Source organism: Enhydra lutris, unplaced genomic scaffold (genome assembly GCF_002288905.1).
Source record: "Enhydra lutris kenyoni isolate GAN:26980312 unplaced genomic scaffold, ASM228890v2 scaffoldscaffold1, whole genome shotgun sequence".
NCBI classification, from domain to species: Eukaryota; Metazoa; Chordata; class Mammalia; order Carnivora; family Mustelidae; genus Enhydra; species Enhydra lutris.
The window spans coordinates 15,204,258-15,231,366 of record NW_019154085.1 but is presented as its reverse complement, the minus strand read 5'-3'; the positions used below and the strand labels follow the sequence as shown (position 1 = coordinate 15,231,366).

At 42.0% G+C, this 27,109-nt stretch overlaps 1 protein-coding gene across 1 annotated transcript in view; it reads left to right on the top strand.

Moving 5' to 3' along the window:
* The window catches only part of LOC111159924 (Ras association (RalGDS/AF-6) and pleckstrin homology domains 1), an 89,426-nt gene extending 66,229 nt beyond the window's left edge, over positions 1 to 23,197 (top strand). Inside the window, exons 9-14 of the mRNA XM_022522651.1 lie at positions 1,931 to 2,074; positions 3,084 to 3,194; positions 12,139 to 12,237; positions 13,313 to 13,433; positions 17,499 to 17,641; positions 20,202 to 23,197. Of these exons, the coding sequence (XP_022378359.1) occupies positions 1,931 to 2,074; positions 3,084 to 3,194; positions 12,139 to 12,237; positions 13,313 to 13,433; positions 17,499 to 17,641; positions 20,202 to 22,247 (2,664 nt within the window). The 3' untranslated portion in view covers positions 22,248 to 23,197. The remainder of the gene's footprint in view (positions 1 to 1,930; positions 2,075 to 3,083; positions 3,195 to 12,138; positions 12,238 to 13,312; positions 13,434 to 17,498; positions 17,642 to 20,201) is intronic.
* The last annotated feature ends 3,912 nt before the right edge of the window (positions 23,198 to 27,109 follow it).

The following is a 27,109-nucleotide window of genomic DNA, read 5'->3' as shown; positions in this document are numbered from 1 at the left end:
CTTATTTTAATAAACCAAATTCAAATATAATTCAGTTTTTAGCTTTTTGGCCTTTGCCAATTTTAGAGAACTAAAATCAAAGAAGTTAGTATGTTTGAAAACCAGAATAAATTCTTAGCAACAAGGCACTTAGGAAGATGAAGATCAGCACTCAACTTTTCATAGTGATAATAGCTACAATTAAAAATCCTCTTTATAATTCCTGGTTTCTCTGTACTTTGGGAAGAGATAAGTTAATTTAGGCTCAAAATGTCCTATGTTAATATTTAATGAGGATTTCTGTTTTTCTTTTACTAATACGTGGTTGATTTTCAATTACATTTTTATCTTAGACATTAGAATTCATAATTTTGAGTTTGTTTACATTCCTTTCAAATTAGTTTTTTTTTTTTTTTTTAAGTTTTTTTTTTTTAATTTATTTGACAGCACTAGTAGGCAGTGAGGCAGGCAGAGAGAGGGGGTGGGGAACCCAGCTCCCTGCCGAAGCAGAGAGCCCAATTCGGGGCTCTATTCCAGGACCCTGGGATCATGACCTGAGCCAAAGGCAGCGGTTTAACCCACTGAGCCACCCAGGCGCCCCCTTTCAAATTAGTCTTAAATATTTAAAAAATAAATGTCCTCTTTGTTTTAGAATCATGTAAATTGATAGTTTTAAATTGTGAGCATATACTCATTTAGCATGTTGCCTTTTTTTTTTTGCATTTTTTTTAAATTTTATTTTTTATAAACATATAATATATTTTTATCCCCAGGGGTACAGGTCTGTGAATCACCCGGTTTACACACTTCACAGCACTCACCATAGCACATACCCTCCCCAATGTCCATAATCCCACCCCCCCTCCCAACCCCCCTCCCCCCATCAACCCTCAGTTGTTTTGTGAGATTAAGAGTCACTATGGTTTGTCTCCCTCCCAATTCCATCTTGTTTCATTTACTCTTCTCCTACCCCCTTAACCCCCCATGTTGCATCTCCTCTCCCTCATATCAGGGAGATCATATGATAGTTGTCTTTCTCCGATTGACTTATTTTGCTAAGCATGATACCCTGTAGTTCCATCCACGTCGTCGCAAATGGCAAGATTTCATTTCTTTGGATGGCTGCATAGTATTCCATTGTGTATATATACCACATCTTCTTTATCCATTCGTCTGTTGATGGACATCTAGGTTCTTTCCATAGTTTGGCTATTGTAGACATTGCTGCTATAAACATTCGGGTGCACGTGCCCCTTCGGATCACTACGTTTGTATCTTTAGGGTAAATACCCAGCAGTGCAATTGCTGGGTCATAGGGTAGTTCTATTTTCAACATTTTGAGGAACCTCCATGCTGTTTTCCAGAGTGGTTGCACCAGCTTGCATTCCCACCAACAGTGTAGGAGGGTTCCCCTTTCTCCGCATCCTCGCCAGCATCTGTCATTTCCTGACTTGTTAATTTTAGCCATTCTGACTGGTGTGAGGTGATAACTCATTGTGGTTTTGATTTGTATTTCCTTGATGCCGAGTGATGTGGAGCACTTTTTCAGCATGTTGCCTTTTTAAAAAAAAATTGTTTGACAGCTAATCTAAATGTGTTGTTAATTTGGAGAATTAGTCAATGCTTTTGTTAACTCTGACACTAAATTTAGTGTTACTGTGCTCTACAGATGCATTTAGATCCTGTTGTATGCAGCTCAGCTGACAACTCAACTCAGATTCTTCAAAACAATGTTAGGGAAAAGTTCATAAGGACTGCCATAGTGGTTTCAAAATGGATCTATATGATGTTTAGAATACAGAGTTCTAATTGAGGTAATAATAGCAGTGTAACCTTATTACCAAAGCCACTTCTGTGGGTTAGTTATAGTATGAACTTCACAGGAATAAACACAATTTTTTTCTGAGAATCCAAAGATCGCATGTTTTTCCAAATCTTCTTCTTCTTTTAGGAATGTTTTTGTGGAAGTTCTGTAACTGTGCCAGAAATTGAAGGAGTCCTGTGGTTGAAAGATGATGGCAAAAAATCCTGGAAAAAGCGTTATTTTCTCTTGCGAGCATCTGGTATCTACTATGTCCCTAAAGGAAAAGCAAAGGTGTGTCCCTCTGCTGACTTTTGAGCTTCCTCATTATGACAGTTGATTTTAATTTGTAGTTAAGTATGCTGACAGGATGAATCCAGGCTCTGATTTATTTCAGTTCTTTTTTTGTTTTTTAAAGAGAGAGAGCACAAGCAGGGAGAGTGGCAGGCAGAGGGAGAAGCAGGCTCCCTGCTGAGCAAGGAGCCTGATGTGAAATTCGATCCAAGGACCTTGGGATCATGACCTGAGCCAAAGGCAGGCACTTAACCAACTAAGCCACCCAGATGCCCCTTGTTTCACCTCTTGTAGGACACACAGAATATTGCTTTGCTTTGTTTATTGATCTGTTATAAAGAAGAAGAAACCTGGAAGTGTTTGCTCTCTGGTCATTCATTGGGCCCATTTCAGTTCTCTTGGCACATTTGAAATCATACTTTTATTTATTATTTTCAGAACTTCTGTCGGAGTAGTTTTTGCTTGTTATTGTTTGGGGAGGATAGCATTCTGGGATTACAGGCATTTCCACCTTTCTTGGATACTAGCTCCTGCTGAGGGACCCCTTGGTAGAGGCCTTTTCTGTGCGTAGCGGGACCTGCACTGTTTTAAACTCCTTATAGCGTCCTCTCATCCAGGCTTTACCACCCTCCCAAGAGGCATATTTTGTTGCCTCTTTAAGGTGAGGAAACCCTGACTTTAGAATCATTGTACTTGAACTATGCATTATGAGCACTGAACTATATGATATTTTCTTATTTTTCCCCAGAGTTCTACTATATTGTATTTAATATTATATTATACTTAAAGTCTCCTTAAATGCCACCCTTTCCAAGCACGTCTGTGTTCATTGTGAATGGCAGACAGTAAGTGAGATGGACTGCTTTTTTGTTGTATCCTGGGTTAAAGAAGGAACATTTTTAGAGACTCTCACTGCCTTGTCATCTGCCGCCGGCAGCTGTTACCAGGTATGATGTTTGCTGATTTATACATTATTGTTAATTCAGTCTTACGGGTATTTTTATCTTAGGTCTCTCGGGAACTGGTGTGCTTTCTCCAGCTGGATCATGTCAACGTTTATTACGGACAGGATTACAGGAACAAATACAAAGCACCTACAGATCATTGTCTGGTGCTGAAGGTAAACACATTTCCTTTTTAGGAATTTTAATTGATGTTAGACATAGAGTGAGTTATTGCACATTTTAGAATAGTTTGTAGCTCTATCAAGTATACTGTTTTTGCTTTTTCTATACGCTTTAAAAGGAATGGTGAAGAATGGTAAGGAAAAGAAGTATATGCTCACACCACAGCTGACCTCTAGCTAAATAGCGCTAATTAGATTTATGCTACTGATAAAGACAACATTTTAAAATTCAAGATAATTATGGAGATGATTATATTTTTCTCATTGGCTCTGTTCTTGTCACCTCTTGGTAATTACTTAGGTCTCCATGTTTGTATCATGTCAGTTGGGTTTGGGGTTTTGGGGTGGAGTTTTTAATTGCTTTGATAAAAATAAAAATACCATTGTAATGGTGCCCCTTTATTAAATAATCTTTTTTGGAGAATATCACTGTATCATTTAGGTTACAGCAGCAAATAATTTTCTAAAAGTCATTACAAAGTAGCTTAATCTGGCAGTTTTGAAAATTAAGTCCAAGCTCCCCTGGGAATCCCAGACTTTGTCAAAGGGTCTGTGATGTCAAAATTATTATTCCAGTAATGCTGAGATGTTACTTGCCTTTTATACTCATTCTCTCAAAATTGTATAGTAGAGTTTCCCGGGAGATTACATGATATGATGATGATATCTTTGCTCTCTTGGGTAGTGGAACAAATACTTGTATATTCTCGTATTTTAAATTTTTCATAGTTGTAATCTTCGTCAGTGGTAAATATCAGTAGACATAGTAGATGTAAACCATATATGTGAAAGTTACTTGGTGTGGGGGGTGTCCTTGTAACCTGAAAATAGCAAGAGTCAGTTATTTCAGTGGTTCAGGTTTGTCAGTAAGAAACCAAATTCTTTCCTTCTTTCCCTGTTCCATCTTCTTCGCATCAGCTTGTCCTCAGACCGGCTCACCACACACTCGCAGGTGGCCACTGCGGTTCTAGGTATCACATGGATGATGGATCCATGCGATGGATCTAGCAAAACCCAGCAGAAGCGGAGGGACTATTTCTCCCTATATTTGTCTCTTTCCAGCAGAAGAAGAGGAACTGGTTCTCCCTGTACTTGTCTCTCTCAAGAGGGAGGAAGTATTTCCCAGGGGCTTCCTCCTGAGCCCTCCTCTTGAGAGTCAGTGGCCTGAGTACATGCCCACTTTTTTTTAATTATTTTTTAAATTGAAGCATAATTAACATAGTGTTGTAGTAGTTTTGGGTATATAATGTAATTAATTCAACAATTTTGACATTTCTCAGTGCTCATCAAGATAAATGTGTACCCTTCATCTATTTTATTTCATCCTTTCATCCACCGTCCCCACACCCCCACACCCCTCCACCCCGCCACCCTGTCCTGGCTAATCACCACTTCTTTGTATTTAAGAGTGTAGTTTTGTTCTTTTTTCTCCTTTGTTCATTTGCTTTGTTTCTTAAATTTCACAGATGAGTGAAATCATATGATTATTGTCTGACTGACTTATTTCACTTAGCATTATATATTCTAAGTTCATCTGTGTTGTTGCAAATGGCAAGATCCCTTTTTTTTTTTTTAAGATTTTATTTATTTATTTGACAGAGATCACAAGTAGGCAGAGAGGCAGGGTGGTGGGGTGGGGGGGAAGCAGGCTCCCTGCTGAGCAGAGAGTCCAATGCCAGACTCGATCCCAGGACCCTGGGATCATGACCCGAGCTGAAGGCAGCAGCTTAACCAACTTGAGCCACCCAGGGCCCCGATCCCTTTTTTTTTTAATGGCTGAGTAATACTCGTGTGTGTGTGTGTGTGTGTGTGTGTGTGTGTGTGTGTGTGTGTCCCATCTTTATCCATTCATCTATCAGTGGACATTTGGGTTGTCTCCATAATTTGGCTATTGTAAATAATGCTGCAGTAAACATAAGGGTGCATATATCTTTTTGAATTAGTGTTTTTGTTTTCTTTGGGTAAATACCCAGTAGTGGAATTACTGGATCATATGGTGATTTTTAATTTGGGGGGAACTTCCATACTGTTTAGCTTAGCGGCTGCGCAAGCCTGCGTTCCGACCAGCGGCGCACAGGGCTCCTTTTTCTCCATGTCCTCGCCCACACTTTTTATCTTTTGTTTTTCATTTTAGCCATTCTGACAAGTGTAAAGTGATATCTCGTTGTGGTTTCCATTTGCATTTCCCTGATGATAAATGATGTGGAGCATCATCTCATGTGTCTCTTGGCCATCTGTATGTCTTCCGTGGAAAAATTCTCTTCTGAGCCTCTGCTCATTTTTTAATCAGATTATTTTGGGGGGGTTGAGTTTTATAAGTTCTTTATATATTTTGGATATTAACCCCTTAATGGACACATCATTGGCAAATATCTTCTTCCATTCAGTAGGTTGCCATTATGTTTTGTTGATGATTTCTTTTGCTGTGCAAAAGCTTTTTATATAGCTGCAATCCCAATAATTTATTTTTTATTTTTCCTTGCCTGAGAAGACATATTCAAAAATATGTTGTTAGGGTTGATGTCCAAGAGATTATTGCCTGTTTTAGGAGTTTTATGGTTTTATGTCTCACATTTAGGTCTTTAATCCATTTTTAGTTTATTTTGTGTATGGTTTCATCCTTTACATGTAGCTGTCCAATTCTTCCAGGAAGCATCATTTGTTGAAGAGACTATATTTTCCCCATTATATATTCTTGCCTTTTTTGGGCATAGATTAACTGACCATACAAGCATGGGTTTATTTCTGAACTCTCTGTTGTGTTCCGTTGATCTCTGTGTCTTTTTTTGTGCCAGTACCATGCTGTTTTGATGGTTACAGCTTTGTAGTATATCTTCAAATCTGGGATTATGATACCTCCAGCTTTGTTCTTCTTTTTTAAGACTGCTTTGGCTATTTGGGATCTTCTGTGGTTTCATACAAATTTTAGTAGTATTTGTCGTAGTTGTATGAAAATGCTGTTAGTATTTTGATAGGGATTGCATTAAAGCTATAGATTGCGTTGACTAGTACGGGCATTTTAATATCTGTTCTTCCGGTCCATGAGCAGGGGATGTCTTTCCATTTCTTTGTGTCATATTTCATTTCTTTCATTAGTGTTCTCCGGTCTTTCACCTCCTTGGTTAAGTTTATTCAAGTGTTTTGGCTTAGCCTAGTTAGAATTCACACCCTGACATACGGGGTAGACGGACATCCAAACAAAATTGGGCTCTTTTAAGAAAAGTAGGGAAGAGGGGATAAAGTGTGGGGAAGGCAACCAGCAGTGTGTTTTACAGCCAAAATTAATTATGACCATCGACTGTTATTTAATGCCTTTTGCAACTCATAGAATTCTTAGGTTAAGAATATTTTTATTCTAAGGGGGTTTTGTTTGTTGGCTTATATAATAATTTATGGATTTCATATTTGCTTTTAGTGAAGTAGGTTAAAGTAAATTCGTATTTTCATATTGCCTACTTATTTATGTTTAGAAATATTCAAGGTATTGAAATAAACTATACCACTAGGCACAAATAGTAGTAAAAATAATGGCTATCATTTATTGTAGAACTCTAGGGTGGCAGACACTGCACTAGAAGCACTAGGCACATCAGTGTCACATATCTGTTCTAGAGTCCCTATTTTTCAGATGTGGAAACTGAGGTTCAGAGAGATTAATGTTCCTGATGCCACACAAGTATTGGTATTTCTTTTTTCCTGAAAAGTCTTTACCAGATTTTGCCTATGTAAGTGTTTTTATTCTTGTGATATGAGTTCTAACAAACCAAAAAAATGCTGCCACACAAGACCTGTGCAAATGTAAATATTTATAGGGTTTGATCTTATTTATCAGCTTTGGGCTATAACAATTGAGTCTGAGTTCTTCCAGTAACATGCAGGATACAGAAAATAGATGCTCTTCATGAAATATGACAATGAGGGAATAAATAGGGTATATGTTATCTATTATTTGAAAGAGGTATGTGCTCGTTGCACACATCTGTATGCATGTGTACGCATATATGTAAGTTTCTTAAAGGAAACCTGTGTTTTTAAAATACATATACCACAGTAATTGTTGGAATACAGCTTACCTTAGCCATGTCTAGATTTTCATTCCTGAAGAAACGAAACAAAATAATTTATTTTAGTATGTTGGGTAAGAAGGAAAAAGTGATTAGAGATTAGAGGTAGAATATGAACATGAACTTTTCAAACAGTGTTATTAAAAGAAAGATGTTGTATATGATAATGGTAGAATAAGGTTGGAGTGTTACATATTTTGCTTTTTAACTTCTTGGATATTAGTGAGAGAATTAATTTTCATGCCTATTTGTGTTCCCAAAGCAATAAGGGGGTAGTATATATTCAGAGGTTTTCCTTTGGCACTTGGACTGTGATTTTAGAGCATTGCTTTTAGAGTTTTAAGAATTATCTGTCTCAATCTAATTTTTGGCATAAATAGAAAAAAGTAATCTGATAGCACAACAGTAATCTGGAATTTCTTACTGTATTCTTAGATTTTTTTAAATTCTCAAGTTTTTTATCTTTTATCAGAGAATGCAGACTTTCCAAATCCACGTCATTTTAAAAATGGAATAATGACCTTTCTTTCTTAATAGCTGATAATTTGTTAAGGGGGGAACAGTTTGATTATATATTCTCTTTGGAATCTTTAAGAATCTAAATGTTAAACTTCTCATTTTTGGCAAAGAATGTCTCCTTCATACTTGCTCTTAGCTCTTGTGTGAATTTTAACTTTTTTAAAGATTTTATTTATTTATTAGACTACAAGTGGGGGGAAGGGGTAGGGAGAGGGACAAGCAGACTCCCCACTGAGCAGGGAGCCCGACTCGACTTGGGCTCTGTCCCAGGACCCTGGGATCATGACCTGAACCAGAGGCAGATACTTAACCCACTTGAGCCACCCAAGTGCTCCTCTTGTGTGATATTGTGGGGGAAAAAGAGAGGCAGCATGTTGGGAAGATGATTTCATTACTAATAAGACAGAAATATGACATTATTATTAAGAACATAGGCCCTAGAATGAGATGGCATGGTTTCAAATCCTGGTTTTTTTCACTAATAAGCATGAATATGTGAGCAACTTAAAGTTGCTGTCTTAACCCCTCTGTGCCTCAGTTTCTCTTCATTTGATGAAGATAGTAATATGTAACTCATTGGTTTTTCCTGAGGAGGGAATAAGCTAATTAATATATGTGACATATTTAGTAATAATACCTAGCATATACTAAGTGCTCAATAAATGCCACATTTTTAAAAAAGTTCTCTCTTAGGGCTTGAACTCACAAGTCCAAGATCAAGAGTCACATCCTCTCCTGACTAAGCCAGCCAGGCATCCCAATAGATGTCACTTTTAATGAAATAATATACTGGTGGAATTGGTACAGAGCCTGGGTGACCATAATGAAGGCTATAGAAGGTGCCTTTATTACACGGGAGGTTGAAAAAGACAATTTGTGAGGTCCTAAAATGAAACTAGCAAGTGATCTGCAAATACTTAAGCATGTCATAGGGGCACTTGGATGCCTTAGTTGGTTAGGTGTCCAACTCTTGATTTCGACTCAGATCATAATCTCAGGGTCATGAGATCGAGCCCCATATCAGGCTCTACTCAGCACAGTCTGCTTGGACTTCTCTTCTGTCTCCCTCTCCCTCTGCCCCATCCCACTCCTGTGTGCGTTCACACTCTCTCTCCCCCAGATAAGGAAATAAAATGTTGTGTGTTGTTTTTTTTTTAAATCATAGTATTCTTCGTGGTGTTCTTTGGCTTGTTAGGTAGGAGAAATGAGGAGAAAAGGATAGAGAATTGTTTCTCTTTTATTTTCTCTGATGTTGTATTGATAAAAACACTCCCTTAGTGTATGCAATGAGTGGAACGAACTCAGCAGGCCCATGGCTGCAGTTGAACGCCCATGCATGATGGGTAGCCCTGCTCTCAGGAATGGAAGGAATCAGTCAAGAATGGTTTGTGAATCGCCGTAAAGAGGGGCTGATGGTAAAGGCAGAGAGCCATCCAAGAACCCCTTGTTCAGATGTCCAAACCCTGTCCTATAGGTGGTGCCCGAGTGACACAGAAAATAGAACAGCCACTCTTCGAGCCCTCGCTGGTAACACCAATGAAAGCCCTTTCTCAGCCATCCCATTTTATCTTCCGCATGAACTGGGGCTTCTTCTGTTTTGCTCACAGGCTATCCCAATGCCTACTTAAAGATCTGGCAAATAGTTCTTATTCATTAAATACATGAATTATACAATAAATGCATGAATGAATGAGATAAAATTCCCCTTCCTTCTTCTATGGAAAAATACATCTTGTCTACCTGTCTTCCTTTGCTTTTTTGAGATTGTTATGGTGGTTTATTATAATGTGATTTAATAAGGGTGAGGGAATATATTCCACGAGAACGCTGTGGGACTTACAAGGAGAGAAAACTGTTAAGTATTGTTTGGCTAACCTCTTTTTTTTTTTTTTTTTTTTTAGTTTTGGGATAGAATTTAGTGATTCGTCAGCTGCATATATCACCCAGTGCTCATTACATCAAGTGTCCTCCTTAATGCCCATTGCCCAATTGCCTCTTCCCCTGACCCACCTCCCCTCCAGCAGCCCTCAGTTTGTTTCTTATAGTTAGTCTCTTATGGTTTGCCTTCCTCTCTGTTATCATCTTATTTTATTTTTCCTTCCCTTCCCCTATGTTCATCTGTTTTGTTTCTTTAATTCCACATATTAGTGAAATTATATGGTATTTATCATTCTCTGTTTTGCTTAGCATAATACCCTCTAGTTCCATCCACATCATTTGCCAACCACTTTTTGTTGATGATTTATTGTTTAAAACTTTCACTCTAGCCTTTAATAACTAAATTGGTTTTGGTATTAAATATTTTATTATAGGAGCTGAACTCTATATAACAATGTATAGAATAGAATAAATGGATTTAAATTTCTCCCACTATAGACCAGAGAGATTGACTTTTTTTTTTTTTTTTTTAAAAGAGACCACATATAAGAATGAGCAGGGTTGGGGAGGGGCAGAGGGAGAGAGAATCTTAAGCAGGCTTCATGCCCAGCGTGGAGCCCGACTCAGGGCTCGATCTCACCTAACCCAAAATCAAGAGTCTGATGCTTAGCCGACTGAGCCACCCACGTGCCCCAAGATTGATTTATAACAATGCAGATACATATACATAACTTAGATGGGTGATCATATATTTCTGCGGCATTGAGAACTTATCCAAATTGCTTATTTTATTGATCTCATGGATTTCCACAACACATGTGGTTAGAGAATCTTTAAAGCCTCTTATAGGGCACCTGGGTGGCTCAGTGGGTTAAGCCTCTGCCTTCAGCTCAGGTCATGATCTCAGGGTCCTGGGATCTCAGCGGAGAGCCTGCTTCCCTCTCTCTCTCTCTCTCTGCCTGCCTCTCTGCCTACTTGTGTTCTCTCTGTCAAATAAACAAATAAAATCTTAAAAAAATAAAAATAAAGCCTCTTATAATTTAACATAATCTTAAATATTTCCCCAGGTATAATGTAGTCATTTAAAAGAAATTTTCCAGGGGCGCCTGGGTGGCTCAGTGGGTTAAGCCACTGCCTTCGGCTCAGGTCATGATCTCAGGGTCCTGGGATCGAGCCCCGCATCGGGCTCTCTGCTCAGCAGGGGGCCTGCTTCCTCCTCTCTCTCTGCCTGCCTCTCTGCCTACTTGTGATCTCTCTGTCAAATAAATAAATAAAATCTTTAAAAAAAAAAATTTTCCAGAATAATTGAAAAGAGAAGTAATAATTAACAACCATAACATTCAGAACCAAGTATGATTTAGGGTTTTTCTTTCCAGGGAACTAGTGGTTGTGGCCCAGTAGAGTTAAAATACCTTAAGTCTCCGGGCACCTGGGTGGCTCAGTGGGTTAAAGCCTCTGCCTTTGGCTCAGGTCATGATCTCAGGGTCCTGGGATCGAGCCCCGAATCGGGCTCTCTGCTCGGCGGGGAGCCTGCTTCCTCTCTCGCTCTGTCTGCCTGCCTCTCTGCCTACTTGTGATCTCTGTCAAATAAATAAAATCTTAAAAAAAAAAATACCTTAAGTCTCTTCTAACAGTTGCATTGTATAGCTGGTCTAGTCCGTCACCTCCCATCCAAACTGGGGCTGGAAAGTGACAACTGAATGCAGTGATGCAGCTGAAAAGCTGCTCCTTCCCTGGAGGACATGTGCTGTGGGCAGATAGTGTGCAGTGCTTAGTCCACAACAGGGGGCACCACTGCACCAGTGTGAGCGCCCACTCATGTCCCAGGTGCTGTGCCCTCACCCACCCCACCTACAGGTTCACCCCCACAGAAGCGCTAGAAGCTTTACCAAACACCCTCTCAATTCCTGATTCCAGTGGGTTCAAAGTGAAATCAAAGTCTTCCCTTTTCATAGTCTTGTAGATGAAGAGTTCTCTTGAGTTTGTTAACCTTGATGGACTGTGTTTCTCTGAAATATAGAAGGAATATTTGGGGATTTGCCATGCTATAAAGGTATTTTTTAATTTGCATATCTTGAGCTAAAATTTAACCAGTTTCTTTGTAGTTTTTTTTTTAATTTTTAAAATTTATTTTAATTTATTTATTCATTAGGGAGAGAGCAGGGGGTAGGGACAGAGGAAAGGAAAAAGAGAATCCTAAGCAGGTGCTTGATCTCACAACCTTGAGATCATGACCTGAGCCAAAATCAAGAGTCGGCTGCTAAACCACTTGAGCCACCCAGGCACCCTGCTTTGTAGTTTATTTTGTAAAAATACTTATGGGCCATTTTATTTGGCCTTATGGCCATATAAGAGGTACAAATTATTTTTGGCCATGACTCTGATGGCCTATAACTTGTCAGGGTCTGTTTAAGCTTTGATAGGTTTTTCTTTAGTTCTTCAGGGTACTGAATTGGACTTTGCCTTTAATCTCGTAGCACCCACAGATCCAGAAGAAATCTCAGTATATCAAGTACCTTTGCTGTGATGACATGAGGACCCTGCATCAGTGGGTCAATGGTATCCGCATTGCAAAGGTAGGGTGTTCTATTTTGGTTTGATGGTTGAAGAATTAGGTGTTTTATGATATGGCTTTGATTATCATGACAGTTATTCTAATCATTCATGTTTATTTTTTCAGTGTTTCCTGAGGCCTAAGTTTTTTGTTTTAAATGTCTTAGGGAATAAACATTTAACAGTTGGTATCCATGGAATAATACTGCTGGTAAAAGCTTGTGTAGATTTATTTTGGCTCTGAAGAACATGGTATATGATTCTTATATAGCAGAGTTTAGCCTAAGCAAAAGAAATTTTTGGAGAATTAAATTGCCTCAGGGTGGGAATAGGGGAATGAAGGAAGGAAGGAAGAAAAGAAGGAAAGAAAGAAGGTGGGGGAGGGAAAGGAAAGGAAGAAGGGGAGGAAGCAAATAAGCAGAACACAGGATTTTTAGGGCCGTGGAAATATTCATACTCTGTGTGATACTATAATGGTAAATACATGTCATTATACATTTCTCCAAACCCATCCAATGTACAACACCAAGAGTAAACCTAAGGTAAACTGTGGGCTTTGATTATTTGTTTGTTAATGTAAGTTCATTGATTGAAACAAATGCACCCTCTGGTGGAGAATATTGATAAATGAGAGATTGGGCATGGATAGTGGCACAGGGCACATGGGGAGTTTTTCTACCTTTCTCTCAGTTTTGCTGTGAACCTAAAACTGCTCTAAAAAAAAGCCTTTGAAAAAAATTTTAAGGACATCTTGAAGATGATTACACATAAAACATGAAGGAATATTTATGTGCATTAAGTGAAAATAAAATTTATGATAGCTATAAAATCAAAATTGCTTTAGGAATAACAAAAAAAGTCTTTATATTGATAATGAACAAATCAAATGTTAACTTCTTGCTACCTTTCTTAAAATGAGGATAACTAAGAGTTGATGGTAATTTACTGGTATTAAAAATGATTTTTGAAGTATTATAGGTATTAATTTGAATGCAAACTCTGAATCAGTAAACAAAAAAGTATCCCCCTTTCTGATGTCATCCATCTGTATCATATCCAGTAATGTTCAGATGTCATCATTTACTGCCTTCTGTTTAGTATGGGAAACAGCTCTACATGAACTATCAAGAAGCCTTGAAGAGGACAGAGTCAGCTTACGATTGGACTTCCTTATCCAGCTCCAGCATTAAATCAGGATCCAGTTCTTCGAGCATCCCAGGTAGTTTGAAATCCTGACAGCAAATATAAAGACCTCTCTCTAGACTGATGGCAGGCCCGGTTCTTTCAGCGAGGTTCTTAAAACCAGAGCTGGACCTGATGTCTAAATTATAATGTCTTTATTATAAAACCACCAAATATTTGGTAGTTAGAGGGGACAGTATCATGGGCTAGTTCACAAATGTATTTGATATGGAGCACCAGTATATAGACTTTTAAATCCAAGAGTGTTGTTAAATACATTTATAAAGTTTATTTCGAACTCAATCATACTGCTGAATAGCAACTGTTAATGCATACCTGGGGATAGAAAAATTGCTTGGAGAAAGTCTCCATACCCAGAATCCATGATGAAACTGCCTTCCTTCCTCGTAGGTTTCCCGACATCTCAGCAGAGTAGAAATAACTGGAACTAGTTCAGTATCACAGTTAAGGAGGCTGTTTAAGTCATCAAACTTATTAAAGTTTTCACAAGAAATCAGTGATACTCAGAAAGTGCTTATTTTCAGATTTCTACATCCTTCAAACAAGTATGCTATGATCACACCTTAAAATGAATGCTTCTTTCCCTTCAGAATATTCCATGAATGATAACTATGTCCTCTAAAAGCAAAATATTTTTGTTCCGACATCACATGAAATAACAACTTCAGGAAATACTTGACTTAAAAAAACAAAACAAAACAAAAAACCCTTTCATTTTATTTACTAGTATAACATATAAATTAATCTTTCAGTGTATGTTTTTACCTGGCTATGTATGTACACTCTAAGGAAATTCTACATTCAGAATCTATTTTACTTTAGGATAAAATAAAAACTATGGACTTTTTTTAAAAAGAAGTATTTGACTAAAAAGTTGTAAGTTTTTCTAAGTAAGTAGAAACAAAATGAGAATGTGTATAAACATGGGTTAGTATACATGTATTTCCTAGTGCTGTCCACTAAGAAAAGTAGGAGCAGTGACATCCCAAGAGCAGTGAAAATACAGGGTATCTTGATCTTGGTCTTCTAATACCATTTTCCAGAACAAAGGAACTAGGGCTATGGCAAAGAATAAGATGAGCCTGAAGCAGCTTATGATGAAGGAAGTGCTCAAAAAAACACGGTGATGGGGCTGTGCAAAGGGACACGGGAGCCAACCTGAGAGAGTGTCCAGGGGCCAAAGCTGAAACAGTTTGAGCAACAGAATAACGTAGTATAAGATTATAATCCAAATTATAAATAGCCATCAGTCCATACTGATAAACATTATTAAATAAATAAATAAATGGGGAAGAGACAGATCTTCTGTGTGGAATATTTTCTAAATGGTTTATGCAGATACTCAGCCCTCAGGGAGATGGAGCTTGATTCCCCCCTCCTTAAGTGTGGGTCGTGCAGAGTGACTTGTTTCCAAAGAGGCTAGTTGGGTGTGGAGGAAAGGGGAGTAACTTCACAGTGGAAAAATCTGACACACAGTACCCCAGCCGAGTGATCAAGGTCAGTACCTTCAGTAATATATTCTACTGGTAGCATGTACCCTTTACCTGATGTGATGAGATTGCCACTTCCCCTCCTCTTGGTCTTCCTTTCCAAATTTCATAACTCAGTCTAATCAAGAGGAAAACATCAGACAAATCAAAATTGAGAGACATTCGGTAAAATACCTGATCCAGTACTCCTCAGAACTGTCCAGGTCATCAAAAACAAGGAAAGCCTGAGAAACTGTCATAGGAGACATGACAGTTAACTATAATGTTGTATCCTGGATCCAAAAAAAACAAAAGACATTATGGAAGAACTAGGGAAATCCAAATAAAGTTTGGAGTGTAGTTAATAGTAATATATCCGTGTTAGTTCCTTAGTTGTGACAAATGTACACGGGACTGTAGCAAGTGAATAATGAGGTCAGTTGGGTGCTAAGTATGTAGGAACTCTTTTTAGCTTTGCAACTTTTCCACAAATCTAAAACTATTCTGAAAATGTTTATTAAAGGGGAAGAAGACACTTGAGATAATGAATTGAGAAAGGCAAGGTAAAAGTATGTCACAAGTTAAGATTTTTGAAAAATTAAGGGAAAGATTGGGGGAAAAGATGCCATAATATTTTTTTTAGTTCATATAGCATCAATGCAGGTGCATTAATCTTCATTTTTGAAGTGGTGTGGTGCCTTTTCCTAGGCCAGCATCATCCCTCCTTATACAGTGTTAAGTATTATGCAGACTTTTAAATATAAATTGCAAAATCGTATACATTGATGATGAAGAGAGCTCAAGGATTCACATGTTCCAGCCTCCTTTCTTATAGGCTCTTGTTCTGGTTGGTAATTAAATAAGGATGTAAGACGCTAATGAGGTTGCAACTTTTTAAAAAACACTCAACAGTTACACAAGAAACAAGTGTTGGCGAGGATGTAGAGAAAAAGGAACCCTTATGCACTTTGGTGGGAACGCAAATTGGTGCGGTCACTGTGGGAAACCGTATGGAGGTTCCTCAAAAAGTTAAAAATGGAAGTACCCTACGATCCAGGAATCACACCCCGGGGTATTTACTCAAAGAATACAAAGACATTAGTTCAAAAGGATATATACACCCCTGTGTTTATGGCAGCGTTATTTACAATAGCCAAGCTGTGGAATTATGAAAGAGTCCAGATGTCTGTAGATGGATGAATGGATAAAGAAGATGTGATGGGGGGGGGTGTGTGTGTGTGTACACACACACACACCCACCCACACACACACACAGGAAAATTATTCAGCTGTAAAAAATGAAATCTTGGCCGTTTTCAACAACATGGATGGAGCTAGGGAATGTTATGCTAAGTGAAGTAAGTCAGAGAAGGACAAATACCAAATGATTTCTCTCAGAGAGAGAGGCAAACCAAGAAATAGACGGTTAACTATAGAAAACAAACTGACGGTTACCAGAGGAGAGGTGGGGGGGGGGGGGGGGGGAAAAAAGGGGGGGGGGGGGGGGGGGGGGGGGGGGGGGGGGGAGGGGTGAAATAGGCGATGGGGATGAGGGAGGGCACTTGCTGTGATGAGCACTAAGTAATGTGTAGAATTGTTGAATCACTATATTGTAAACCTGAAACTAATATAACACTGTTAATTATACTGGAATTAAAATCAAAAACTTTAAAAAGACTCAGCAACTGAATGATGAAGAAAGAAGAAAACAGAGTAGGTTTTATCCTCTATTTTTGCCTGAGGATGTCTTAACTTTATCCGAAGGATTTTGTGGCTGTTACCTCTGTACTGCTTCGGCTGACTTGGCGGACTTGATTAGTAAAGCAATCTAATAATACCCCCCTCCACAGAGTCCTTGGATAGGATGAGCTTTAACACCTGAATCTCCACCAGGTGTCGGCCATTAGGCTAGGTGCTTCCATATTTTACCTGACGTGGGGTCCAGTGACATAATCGCCCCAGGTCCCTCACCCTGGATGTCAGACAGACATCCAGTGTATCTTCCACTGTTCCCAGCAACCCTGAGCTCAAGTGAGAAGTGGGATTCAGGTACTGGCTCCACCAGGCAACAGTTAGCAGTACAGCCTGGCCTCCAGCCAAGGCAAGAACACCCTCCCGGGGTTGTCAGGATACCAGTAATGTTACACGAACCTTTCCTCATAACGTGCAGTCTGTCATGGTGAACTGTTTTTGTTTTTGTTTTTAATTTTATTTATTTATTTGACAGAGAGAAAGATCACAAGTAGGCAGAGAGGCAGGCAGAGAGAGATGGGGGGAAGCAGGCTCCCTGCCGAGCAGAGAGCCCGATGCGGGACTCGATTCCAGGACTCTGAGATCATGACCTGAGCCAAAGGCAGAGGCTTAACCCACTGAGCCACCCAGACGCCCCATGGCGAACTGTTTAAAAAAAATCAAGATTTCCTATTAGCCCTAAGATAAGGGAAGTTTTCTAGAGGAAAGTTCAGACTGTGCTTATATGGAGTGAATTTAGTAAAAGTAACTTGTTACAGTGCTGCATCTGGTCTTGTGTGAAAGAGCTTGCTGGGAGTCCATATTCATACTGTCGGAATAACAATTTATTTAATCCTATTTTTCTAATCTGTTTTAAACAGAGTCTCAGTCAAATCATTCTAATCAGTCTGACAGTGGAGTATCTGATACTCAGCCAGCAGGACACGTCCGCTCTCAGAGTATTGTGAGCTCCATCTTCTCTGAAGCCTGGAGACGTGGTACTCAGTTGGAAGAGTCCAGCAAGGTGGGTAACACACTGCTGTTAATTTATATTAAAAAAAAATCTCTGCTGTTCCATGGGTTAGTCTGTTGCTCTTTTATTCCTTAATTAGAACTCTTTTGGGCCCTATTTCGGTATTCTTACTTTGACTTCTCTTCAGAAATGAGTATCTGTGAATTGGCTCTATTGACCTAAAATCTCAGACTGGCAATTTAACAACTTACCTATGGCTCAGACTTTAAGAAATAATGACTTCTTCCTTTTCACCCTTAATCAGTTGGGATGAACCAATGCCATTTAATGCCAGTGCCCTAACTTTGTTTCAGAGAAGCTGCTAATGGTTCATTATTATTAATTTAATTTATTCAGACTCGTTCCTTTGTCTTCTATTCTTTCATGCTTTTGGGCATTTCTCTGCACATTGATGAATTTTCTCAAATTTTAGTACATGCAGAAGACTAAATTTAGATTAATCCCCTTAAAATTTTGGATCCCTGGGCTTTGTACGGTATCTTATTCAGTGGCACTGAAGGACGAGTTATAATTGGAGGACTGTTGAGAGCTATGTAGGTTCTTTAGCCCGGGTGAGAGACAGCACAGAGGCCTGCCTCTGAAGTTCTGTGGGCAGCTTCGTGTCCTGGCCGCACTTGCCCTCTGAGCAGGAGGCGCTCGGGCCATCACTGAGGGACCAGAGGCACAGCTGGCCTCAGCGTTGTGTTTTTACCCAGTAACCATTGTGATTTTTTTGTTGTTTTGGTTTGAATCACTTACACAGGAACACTCACCAATGAGAATTAAGTGGATAATTTCCCTTAATTTATTCCTTAATTTGCATATGTAGTCTACTAACTGCCCCTCAGCAAGAGGCGTTAATAGCCCAATGTGGGGGTGGAACACTTTTGTCTTAGAAAGAAATATTTGGAAATTGGCTCTGATGACATGAAGTCTCAAAACTGTTTAACTCCCTTATCAGGGGCTCAGATTTTAAGAAGTAATTCCATCTCCCTTTCCGTACTTAATCAGTTGGGATGAAGCAGCCCTCTCTGGTGCTAATAACTGTATACCCAGTTAGAGAAGCAGATTTACACAATTCAGGTATCTAAAGAAAAATCCTCTGCCTTACTAAATTTTTAATAGTGTTGACCATGTATATATTAAATGAAAGGCCAAGAGAAAAAATAAAAGGTCCGAATGCTCCGTGCTGAAGCAGCAGAGTTGGTCGGGGAAGTTTCTGGCGCGCGCACCGAGCCGTGCAGAAGCAATAGTCTGTCTGTCTTGACCCCACCTGTGTTTCTTCTGTTACCTCAGCCTCAGGTGCCAAATGAGAAGGCCAGCACGGCTAAGGTCTGCATCCCCGCAGCGGCCAAGACAGGGTCAAGTTAAGGTCAGGGGCTGTTCTTTGGAAACACATTAACCTGGGTGGCTCCTGTAACCAAGTCTCGCAGACTAATGCTTTTACTTCATGCAGTTTTTAAAGAAACGTGAGTGTCCTGGTGGGCCTTAGAATTCACCCCATCCTGAGCCTTCTAGACTACTAACCTGAGCATTCTTGATGCTAATAGATGTCATTTGTAATTTGGAAACAAATGGTTCCTCTTGGATCCTCACAGTCTGTTCAGAGAACCTAAAACACTTGCCCAGACTTCATTAAACCAAGGGACCTTCCTTGGCTCTTTTCAAAAGCACCTGAACCACATTCGTGCATGCGTGGCTCCATGACACAGACGACCAGATGTGGTAATCCCGGCAGTGCCTGAGGTACCCCCAGGGGCTGGTCAGCAGATTGTTGGCAAACTCTAGCAGCCATTTCTGGATACATTTCCTTTAGTTTTCTAAGGTTTCCTCTCATTTCCTCCTGCCTTTTTCTGTATGATGTTTTTATAATCTTTTGCTGTAATGTTTATAAGGATTTCTTTATGTGTTTTCCAGTAAAACAAATGTAAAGAATGCCCCCCCCTTACCTGCATTGCTGGACTTCTGTGCATGTTGGATGCAAGTGTCTCACACGAACACGAGTGTGTGTGTCAAGCTCATTCATTCCTGTGTGACTGTGCACGCCCTGCTGAACATTCTCCTGTTTCTCACGTGTCCGCTTGCTAGCATCACAGAGTCATCCTCATTCCTCAGGAGGCCCTCCGCCAGGACTCCTAAACCCAGTTATGGCATCTGCTTGATGTGGATGCAGCCATGGACTGAGGGGTGAACTCGAGCCATCACATCTCTGCTTGCCACAGTCCGGGGGGGAGTCAGTGCACAGAGGTCCTCCCGCGGGAGCTCCTGTTCATGGCAGGTGTGTGAAGCGGCTCAAAAGTCAGGCAGCCCATCACTGCTCAGCAGGACGTTTTCCCTAGGTTGTTAGGCAGTCTTGCCACTTGAGAGTACTGCTGGGTGAACAAATTCCCTGTGCCTTTGTTGCCCGGGGATCCGATTTTCACCTTCCTGACATTGTTCCGCTGCTGAATCCTTTCTCGCATGTCCCAGATTCCCTGCTGTTGGTTTGAGGCAGTCAAAGCTTACTTCTGTAACTGTTGTGTTTGTTGTGTTTTCTCTCTCCCCCCACCCCGCCCCCTTATGCTCCTTTTAGGCCAGAATGGAGTCTATGAACCGACCCTACACCTCACTTATGCCCCCTTTATCCCCACAGCCCAAGCTGGTTACCCCCTACACTGCCTCACAGCCTTCCCCGCCTCTGCCGCCCCCGCCTCCACCCCCTCCCCCACCCCCACCTCCTCCCCCTCCCCCTCCCCCTCCTCTGCCCAGCCAGTCTGCACCTTCTGCTGGCTCAGCAGCCACCATGTTCGTCAAGTACAGCACAATAACCAGGCTGCAGAACGCTTCTCAGCACTCAGGACCCCTGTTCAAGCCTCCACCACCCTCAGTGATGCAGTCTCTGACATCCACCTCCCAGTCAGGAAAGCCTCAGATCCTGGTGCCCCCCAATGGAGTCGTTCCCCCACCCCCTCCTCCGCCCCCGCCCCCCACCCCGGGCTCAGCCATGGCGCAGCTCAAACCGGCACCCTGCACCCCATCCCTCCCGCAGTTCAGCCCTCCACCCCCTCCACTGAAGATTCATCACGTTCAGCATGCCGTCCAAGCGGCCCCTCCGACACCGCCACCACCCTCTCCTGTCCCTGCACCCCACCCTCCCCAGGCGCCCCCCAAGCCCCTTGTGACAATGCCCCTACCAACCAGCACCAAGAGCGTGCCACCTGTTATGACACAAGCTGTGCCACCCACGCCCACTCCTCCAGCTCCCCCAGCAAAAAAGCAGCCCGCTTTCCCTGTCTCCCACGTTCCCCCCTCTTCCCCTGCTCCTCCTGCTCCAGTCCCCCCCCCAACATTGCCTAAGCAGCAGAGCTTCTGTGTAAAGCCACCTCCGTCTCCGCTGTCTCCGGTGCCCTCGGTCGTGAAGCAGATCGCCAGCCAGTTTCCGCCCCCTCCAGCCCCTCCTCCCGCGGAGCAGCCCTTCAAGCCTCCATCAGCAAATGTGGCCCCACAGTCCCCTCCTGCTGTAAAAGCAAAACCCAAGTGGCAGCCCAGCTCTATCCCTGTCCCCTCTCCGGATTTCCCCCCTCCTCCACCTGAGAGCAGCCTGGTGTTCCCCCCCCCCCCCCCCCCCCCCCCCCCCCCCCCCCCCCCCCCGCCCCCGCCCCCACCCCCACCAGCCCCTGCTCCAGCCCCGGCCCCGCTGCCTCTGACAGCTACACCCCCAGCTTCTGCCTCTGACAAAAGTGGATCTCCAGGGAAAAAGACCAGTAAGACATCCAGCCCTGGGGCCAAGAAACCTCCCCCGACCCCACAGCGAAACTCCAGCATTAAGTCCAGCGGTTGCGCAGAGCACCCTGAGCCCAAGAGACCCTCGGTAGACAGTCTAGTGAGCAAGTTTGCATCGCCAGCAGAACCCTCAGGGTCTCCCGGCAAAGAGACCCAGTCGCCTCCGGCAGCGCCCCCCAAACCCGGAAAACTAAATCTTTCTGGAGTGAACCTTCCCGGAATTCTCCAAGGGTGTGCGTCGACAAAAGCATCTGTCCTGAGTGCGCGTGGAAAGGACTCTGTGGTAGAATTTCCTTCTCCTCCATCCGATTCTGACTTTCCCCCCCCTCCGCCGGAAATAGAGCTGCCTCTGCCCCCCATAGAGATTCCAGCTGTATTCTCGGGAAACACCTCTCCAAAAGTGGCCGTCGTCAATCCTCAACCACAGCCGTGGTCCAAAACATCGGCGAAGAAAGCCCCTCCACCCACACGACCCAAACGGAACGACAGCACCCGCCTCACTCAAGCAGAGATCTCTGAGCAGCCGGCAATGGCCACCGTTGTGCCACAAGTGCCCACCTCCCCCAAGTCCAGCCTTAGTGTCCAGCCTGGATTCCTCGCTGACCTCAACAGGACACTGCAACGGAAGTCCATCACCCGGCATGGCTCGCTCTCCTCCTCCCGCATGTCCAGAGCAGAACCCACGGCCACCATGGATGATATGGCATTGCCGCCGCCCCCCCCGGAACTGCTTTCTGATCCACAGAAGGCCGGTTTCGGAGGTAGTCATATATCGGGCTATGCAACGCTGCGGAGAGGACCCCCTCCCGCCCCCCCCAAAAGAGACCAGAACACCAAGCTCTCAAGAGACTGGTAGTGGCTACCGTTGGACTTTATTTTCATGGTATCTGTAACCAGTTCTGCAATCAGCTCACCTGATCACCTGTGATTCTGGTGTTCGGAGCCTCCTAGTATGATGATGTGGTTATTCAGGTAGAACCCAGCTGTGTGTGTGTGCGTGTGCGTGGACACACATAGCTCTGCATATATAGGTAGTGTGTGTATGTATATGTATGTATATGTACACATATATGTATGTGTATATGTATATATATAGCTCAGAGTGAGTCTATTTATTCCTTTTCTCTCCTAATCTGAAAATGGGTTGTGTATTTTGGGTGGAAGAGACATGGAAGGGGATGTGTGTCCTGTCCCTGAACGATTTCTGTTATGTATCATGTGGATTGGACCAAAAACTCCCAGTGACTGACTTAGAAGGCATTTGTAAGTGTCCATGTGCAGCCTCTCTGTGCATGTCGTGTGTTATATATTAAGGATTAGGTGTATTACGTGCTGTTTCTCAGTTGGAGAAGACAACAGAACGTTCGGTGTATCGATGGGGCTTTTGTGTCCGTTTCTCCCCAGTCGGCTGAAGTTCGAACTGCTTCGCTGACACTTGCTCACTGACACGCGATGGGCACTTTAAGTCGGGAAGCGGCCAGCAGCCTGCGGGGGTCCCTGGCGCGCGGGCAGTTTGCACAGCTGCCGCGTCCGTCCGCGCTCGCGCACGGGGAGTCAACACGTGTGTGACCGAACCGTTCTAGTTGCAGTAGTGCCGCCCTGATCCCACCTGTGTCTGGGATGTGTTCTGTCACAGGTAAGCTCTTTGTCTGCAACACATGGATAATTTAGTACTGTAATCCCGGGTAGTTCTTTTTATACTGTTGGACTCTGTTTCCTGAGCTTTGCGAAGCCTCGAGTTTGGCTTCGTGATCCTTTGGTTTTGCTTTGTGGTTCGAGAGTATCTGATGCAATACCCTTGGAATGCTCCGTCCCCGTCTGTCTTTGGTCCCCAGGTATCTTGTGTGTGCTTTAGGTAGACGTGGATAGTAGAGCTCTGTAGACAGTTGCTATTTCAAATATACATATCCCATGTCCAGTACAGTGCATCATGACAAAAAACAAAATTAGCTTCTGAAATAAGTCTTTTTTGTGTGTTGCTCTAGGGTGGGTGATTAGGGAAGAACAGAACTGCCCCCCGTGTGGGTGTCATTAGGTTGTGTGTGGACTGTGATGTGTAACAAAGAATCCACTGAAGTACGGGGCTAGCCCAGAGGGAGGGGAGGCGGGGAAGCTTTGGACCGCTTCATCCTTAGCCGCTGGCGCGCACTGGGACTCTTGCTTGCTGTGGCCTGGTTGTGGAGATCCGTCCGGGTCCCCAGGGGCTCTGACGGAGGCGTGTCGTCCGGGCGCAGTGAGCGACATTACATATCACGCACGTGCAGTTTGGTGTGAAATGAAACCATCAATGGCGCCGCAGTCCTGTGTGCTTCACACGGTGCTTACCGCCTGTTCCTGTCCTGTGGGATTTCCCTTGGTACACGAGAGAACTGCGTACTGTCTCATCAGTTTGCGATGATGAAGTGACCATCACAAATAAACTGCGATCTCAGAGCTGCTCTTAAACGACAACCAGCCGTCCCAGCAGTGACACCCGGGCACGTCCTGTAGTGACACTCTCTACCTGTCGTGAGTAAGGATTTCCAGCGCAAACTGCAAAAATCTTTGGCGTTGTCCCATGAGGAAAAAGTGATGTCAGTGCAGTGGGCAGTTAGTAAGTAATTTAAGAATAAGCAGAAGTTGTACCATATACACAAGATACTGCCGTAAACCCACCTCCAAAAAAGGATTGCATCACGGAGAATTCGAAGCGCGCCTCCACTCCTAGATCTCTAGGACACTTAGCAGTTCACGTGCTTATGGAGCAATAAGAATATGTACCATTGTGCGTTTTTTAAAGCCCTGCTTCTTTAGAAGATAACTTTTTGGATCTTTTCATCTGTTCTCGTAGTTTTGTCTGCTCGATAGGCTTAGGAAGTGACCTTTCGCACATCTGCACTGTCGATTTCAGCGCGCACAGCGCTCTCGGTGGTGGTTCCGCGCCGCTGGCCGCGCTCCGCGGGCCTCCCGAGTGAAAGAATTGCCCACAGTTCTGCCTGCAGCTCTGCGAAACGATCAGCATGCTGACGCGGCACGAACAGGTGCCTGTTTCAGCTAGTGACTTGGTTAATTAGTGACACCCCTAACTTCCACCACAGATCGTTCCAGAATTGGTGATCGCCCTGTGTTTAGTTTGGGTACCGACTCTGAAGGGCAGCAGAGCCTGTTTTGTTAACAGATATCACAGGTTCTAGGTAAGAATATAAAAGCTAGATTTTTCTGTACTGAAATTTTTTTCAGCTTGGATTTTACTACTCACATTATTTCTTTAGCTGCTCTGATTTCCCCTTAGGAAAGGTATTCTTATGATTTGTATAGGAACCCACTTAACTGTAAATTGGATTTTTTTAATTTCTGGGACTTTTTAAGATGAGAAAGATTGGTGACTTAAAAATTACAGGAAACCGTTTTCATCAGAAAATGTCTAATATCGTGTAGACGTGATGCTGTTGTACGGCTCCTGCCCACTGACGGCATCCTCTGAGGGCTGGGAACGATCATGGAAGTCCCCTCTCTGAATGGTGACTTGCCACTAAAAACAATGCTGAGTTTATCAAAGTTCACACAAAAGTGGGAGATCATGATCCGATACAGTGACAACTCTGAGATCAAGATTAATAGGAGCTGTGCACCCAGTTAGTTTCAGAAGCTGCTCTTCTGGGAGAATACACCGTCGCTAGTGAGCTGGTGTCAAGGATGCAAGGGGACAGCAGAGCCTGGGAAAAAAGTTCAGATAATGGTATGGACCAGTTTTATTTGACTCTCAAGCCGCCAGCAGAGAGCCCCTTTGTCACCTTTTTTTCCTCAGCGAAAAACAATTTCTTAAAAACACAAGGTGAATTTAAACAAAAAACCTTTTCCCTATTTTTTTTTTCCATATACCTTCAGAGCTAACATGGTAACTGATGCAGTGTCTCAGATTTTACTCAGGTTTAGACTAGTTAAACCTGTGTGGCCCTGTAGGATTATGGGTGTAATGACTTGCTTTAGGTAAAGTAGGTATGATAATCTGGATTACACACTTGAGGAGAAGATGTCTATTTCTAAAACTCCCTTTTAGGTTGCCAGTTCCTTTTGGCACTTTTGCTTTTATACACGTTACAGCATTTATATAGGGTTATCCCTAGTCCTATAAGAATATGTGCTCACTCACCAAACTGAGATTTGATGCACAGAGAGATGCGAGTACAAGGAAATATCCCACTATCTTTTAAGATTTTCCTTTAAAAATTCAGTAGAACATTTCTATACTTTTGCCAGTCTGTCCCTCCAACTAAACAAGTGCTCTATTCTTATTGTGCCCCTGGAAGGTCTGTATGTAAAACAAACCTGAAATTTAGCTGTAGAATAAATTTGCTAAAGAAAAACAATGTACTTGATAAACACATAAGGGAAAAAACCTCCAATTTGTTTGCTCTTTGTTGAAGAGAAGACACCATCTGCTATAATCCCCAGTGCCTTGAACTCTCTTGGAGGAATAGCATTTAAAAAAAAAATCCAACAAAAGTAAACTTTGAGGTGCTAATGAAAGAAAAGGAGGATGAGTATTTGTAGTTTGCGCAGAAATAGAGAAAGTGTCTGTCTCACAAGAGATGGCTTCATCTACCTGAATGGGGTCTGGCCGCTTTCTACCAAAGACATTTAGAGAAGTGAGTCGAGTCAGGGTGATGGCGAATACTACATACTAAAAGACGGCAAAGTTCAGAAGTGACCACGTTCATCACGGATGGCCATTAATACCACGCTCTTAACTGTCGAAGCCTCAACCTCTCCTTAGGCAGAACATGCTTGCAGCACTTACAGAAAGTCTTTGCATTTTGGGAACTGTCCATTGTTTGTCAGATTTATTATAACCTAATACCAAAAACTGCCATTTTTCATGATTCCTACTTCCTATATATTTTGTTTTCCTACTTGTAAATAATCCCTCCTAGAAAATAAGCATTAACTGGAATGTTTCAAATGATTTTGCTTAATTTTATCATTAGACATCAGTGAACTCCTTTTATAGAAATATACATTTACAATATCATTAGCTTGTGCTAAATGTTGTAAAAACATTGTTTACTGTTTTAAAGGAAAGTTGCACATATTTAACTGGGATTGATCCTTTTCCCATTTCTTGAAAAAAATGGAGTCAAGGCTTACACTGATATCTAGGCTGTGGGAGCTTTGCCATAAATAGATACAATGTAGGAATATAGTTTTTTAAAGCATGAAAAAGGCAAAGGAACTGCATTATAACGTACCTGATAGAGAACATTATTCAAGATTATGATTATGCACAGCTCAGTAAAGGTGAAGTTACCATTTTTCTTTCAGCTTTGTTGCTATTTTCTTCTGCTTAAATGTATGCTCTCATTTCATTATGTGCCTTGCTCCCTGATTGTGCAAACCTATATATAGATATATATATAGATATATATATATATGAGAGAGATATATTCAGTACTACTGATGATGTTTTTTTGTTCTACTGCTGGATTAAGTTATTTTCCAAATTACGAGTTACTGTCGGTGAACTATTGTAATGGCTTAGAGACAGTAGTCATACAGTCAGTGTAAATTTGTTTTCTTTGTGTTTTCATTATGTCAGCTTACCCAATCCTTAATAAAAGGAATACATAGATTTCATTTACACATGGGGACTTGACTGTTTGTGGATTGGCATCATTAAGAAATTGGGTTTTTTGCTGGTTACGTTGGGGGGCCCCAAAGGAGCTGTGCGGTAAGGACAAA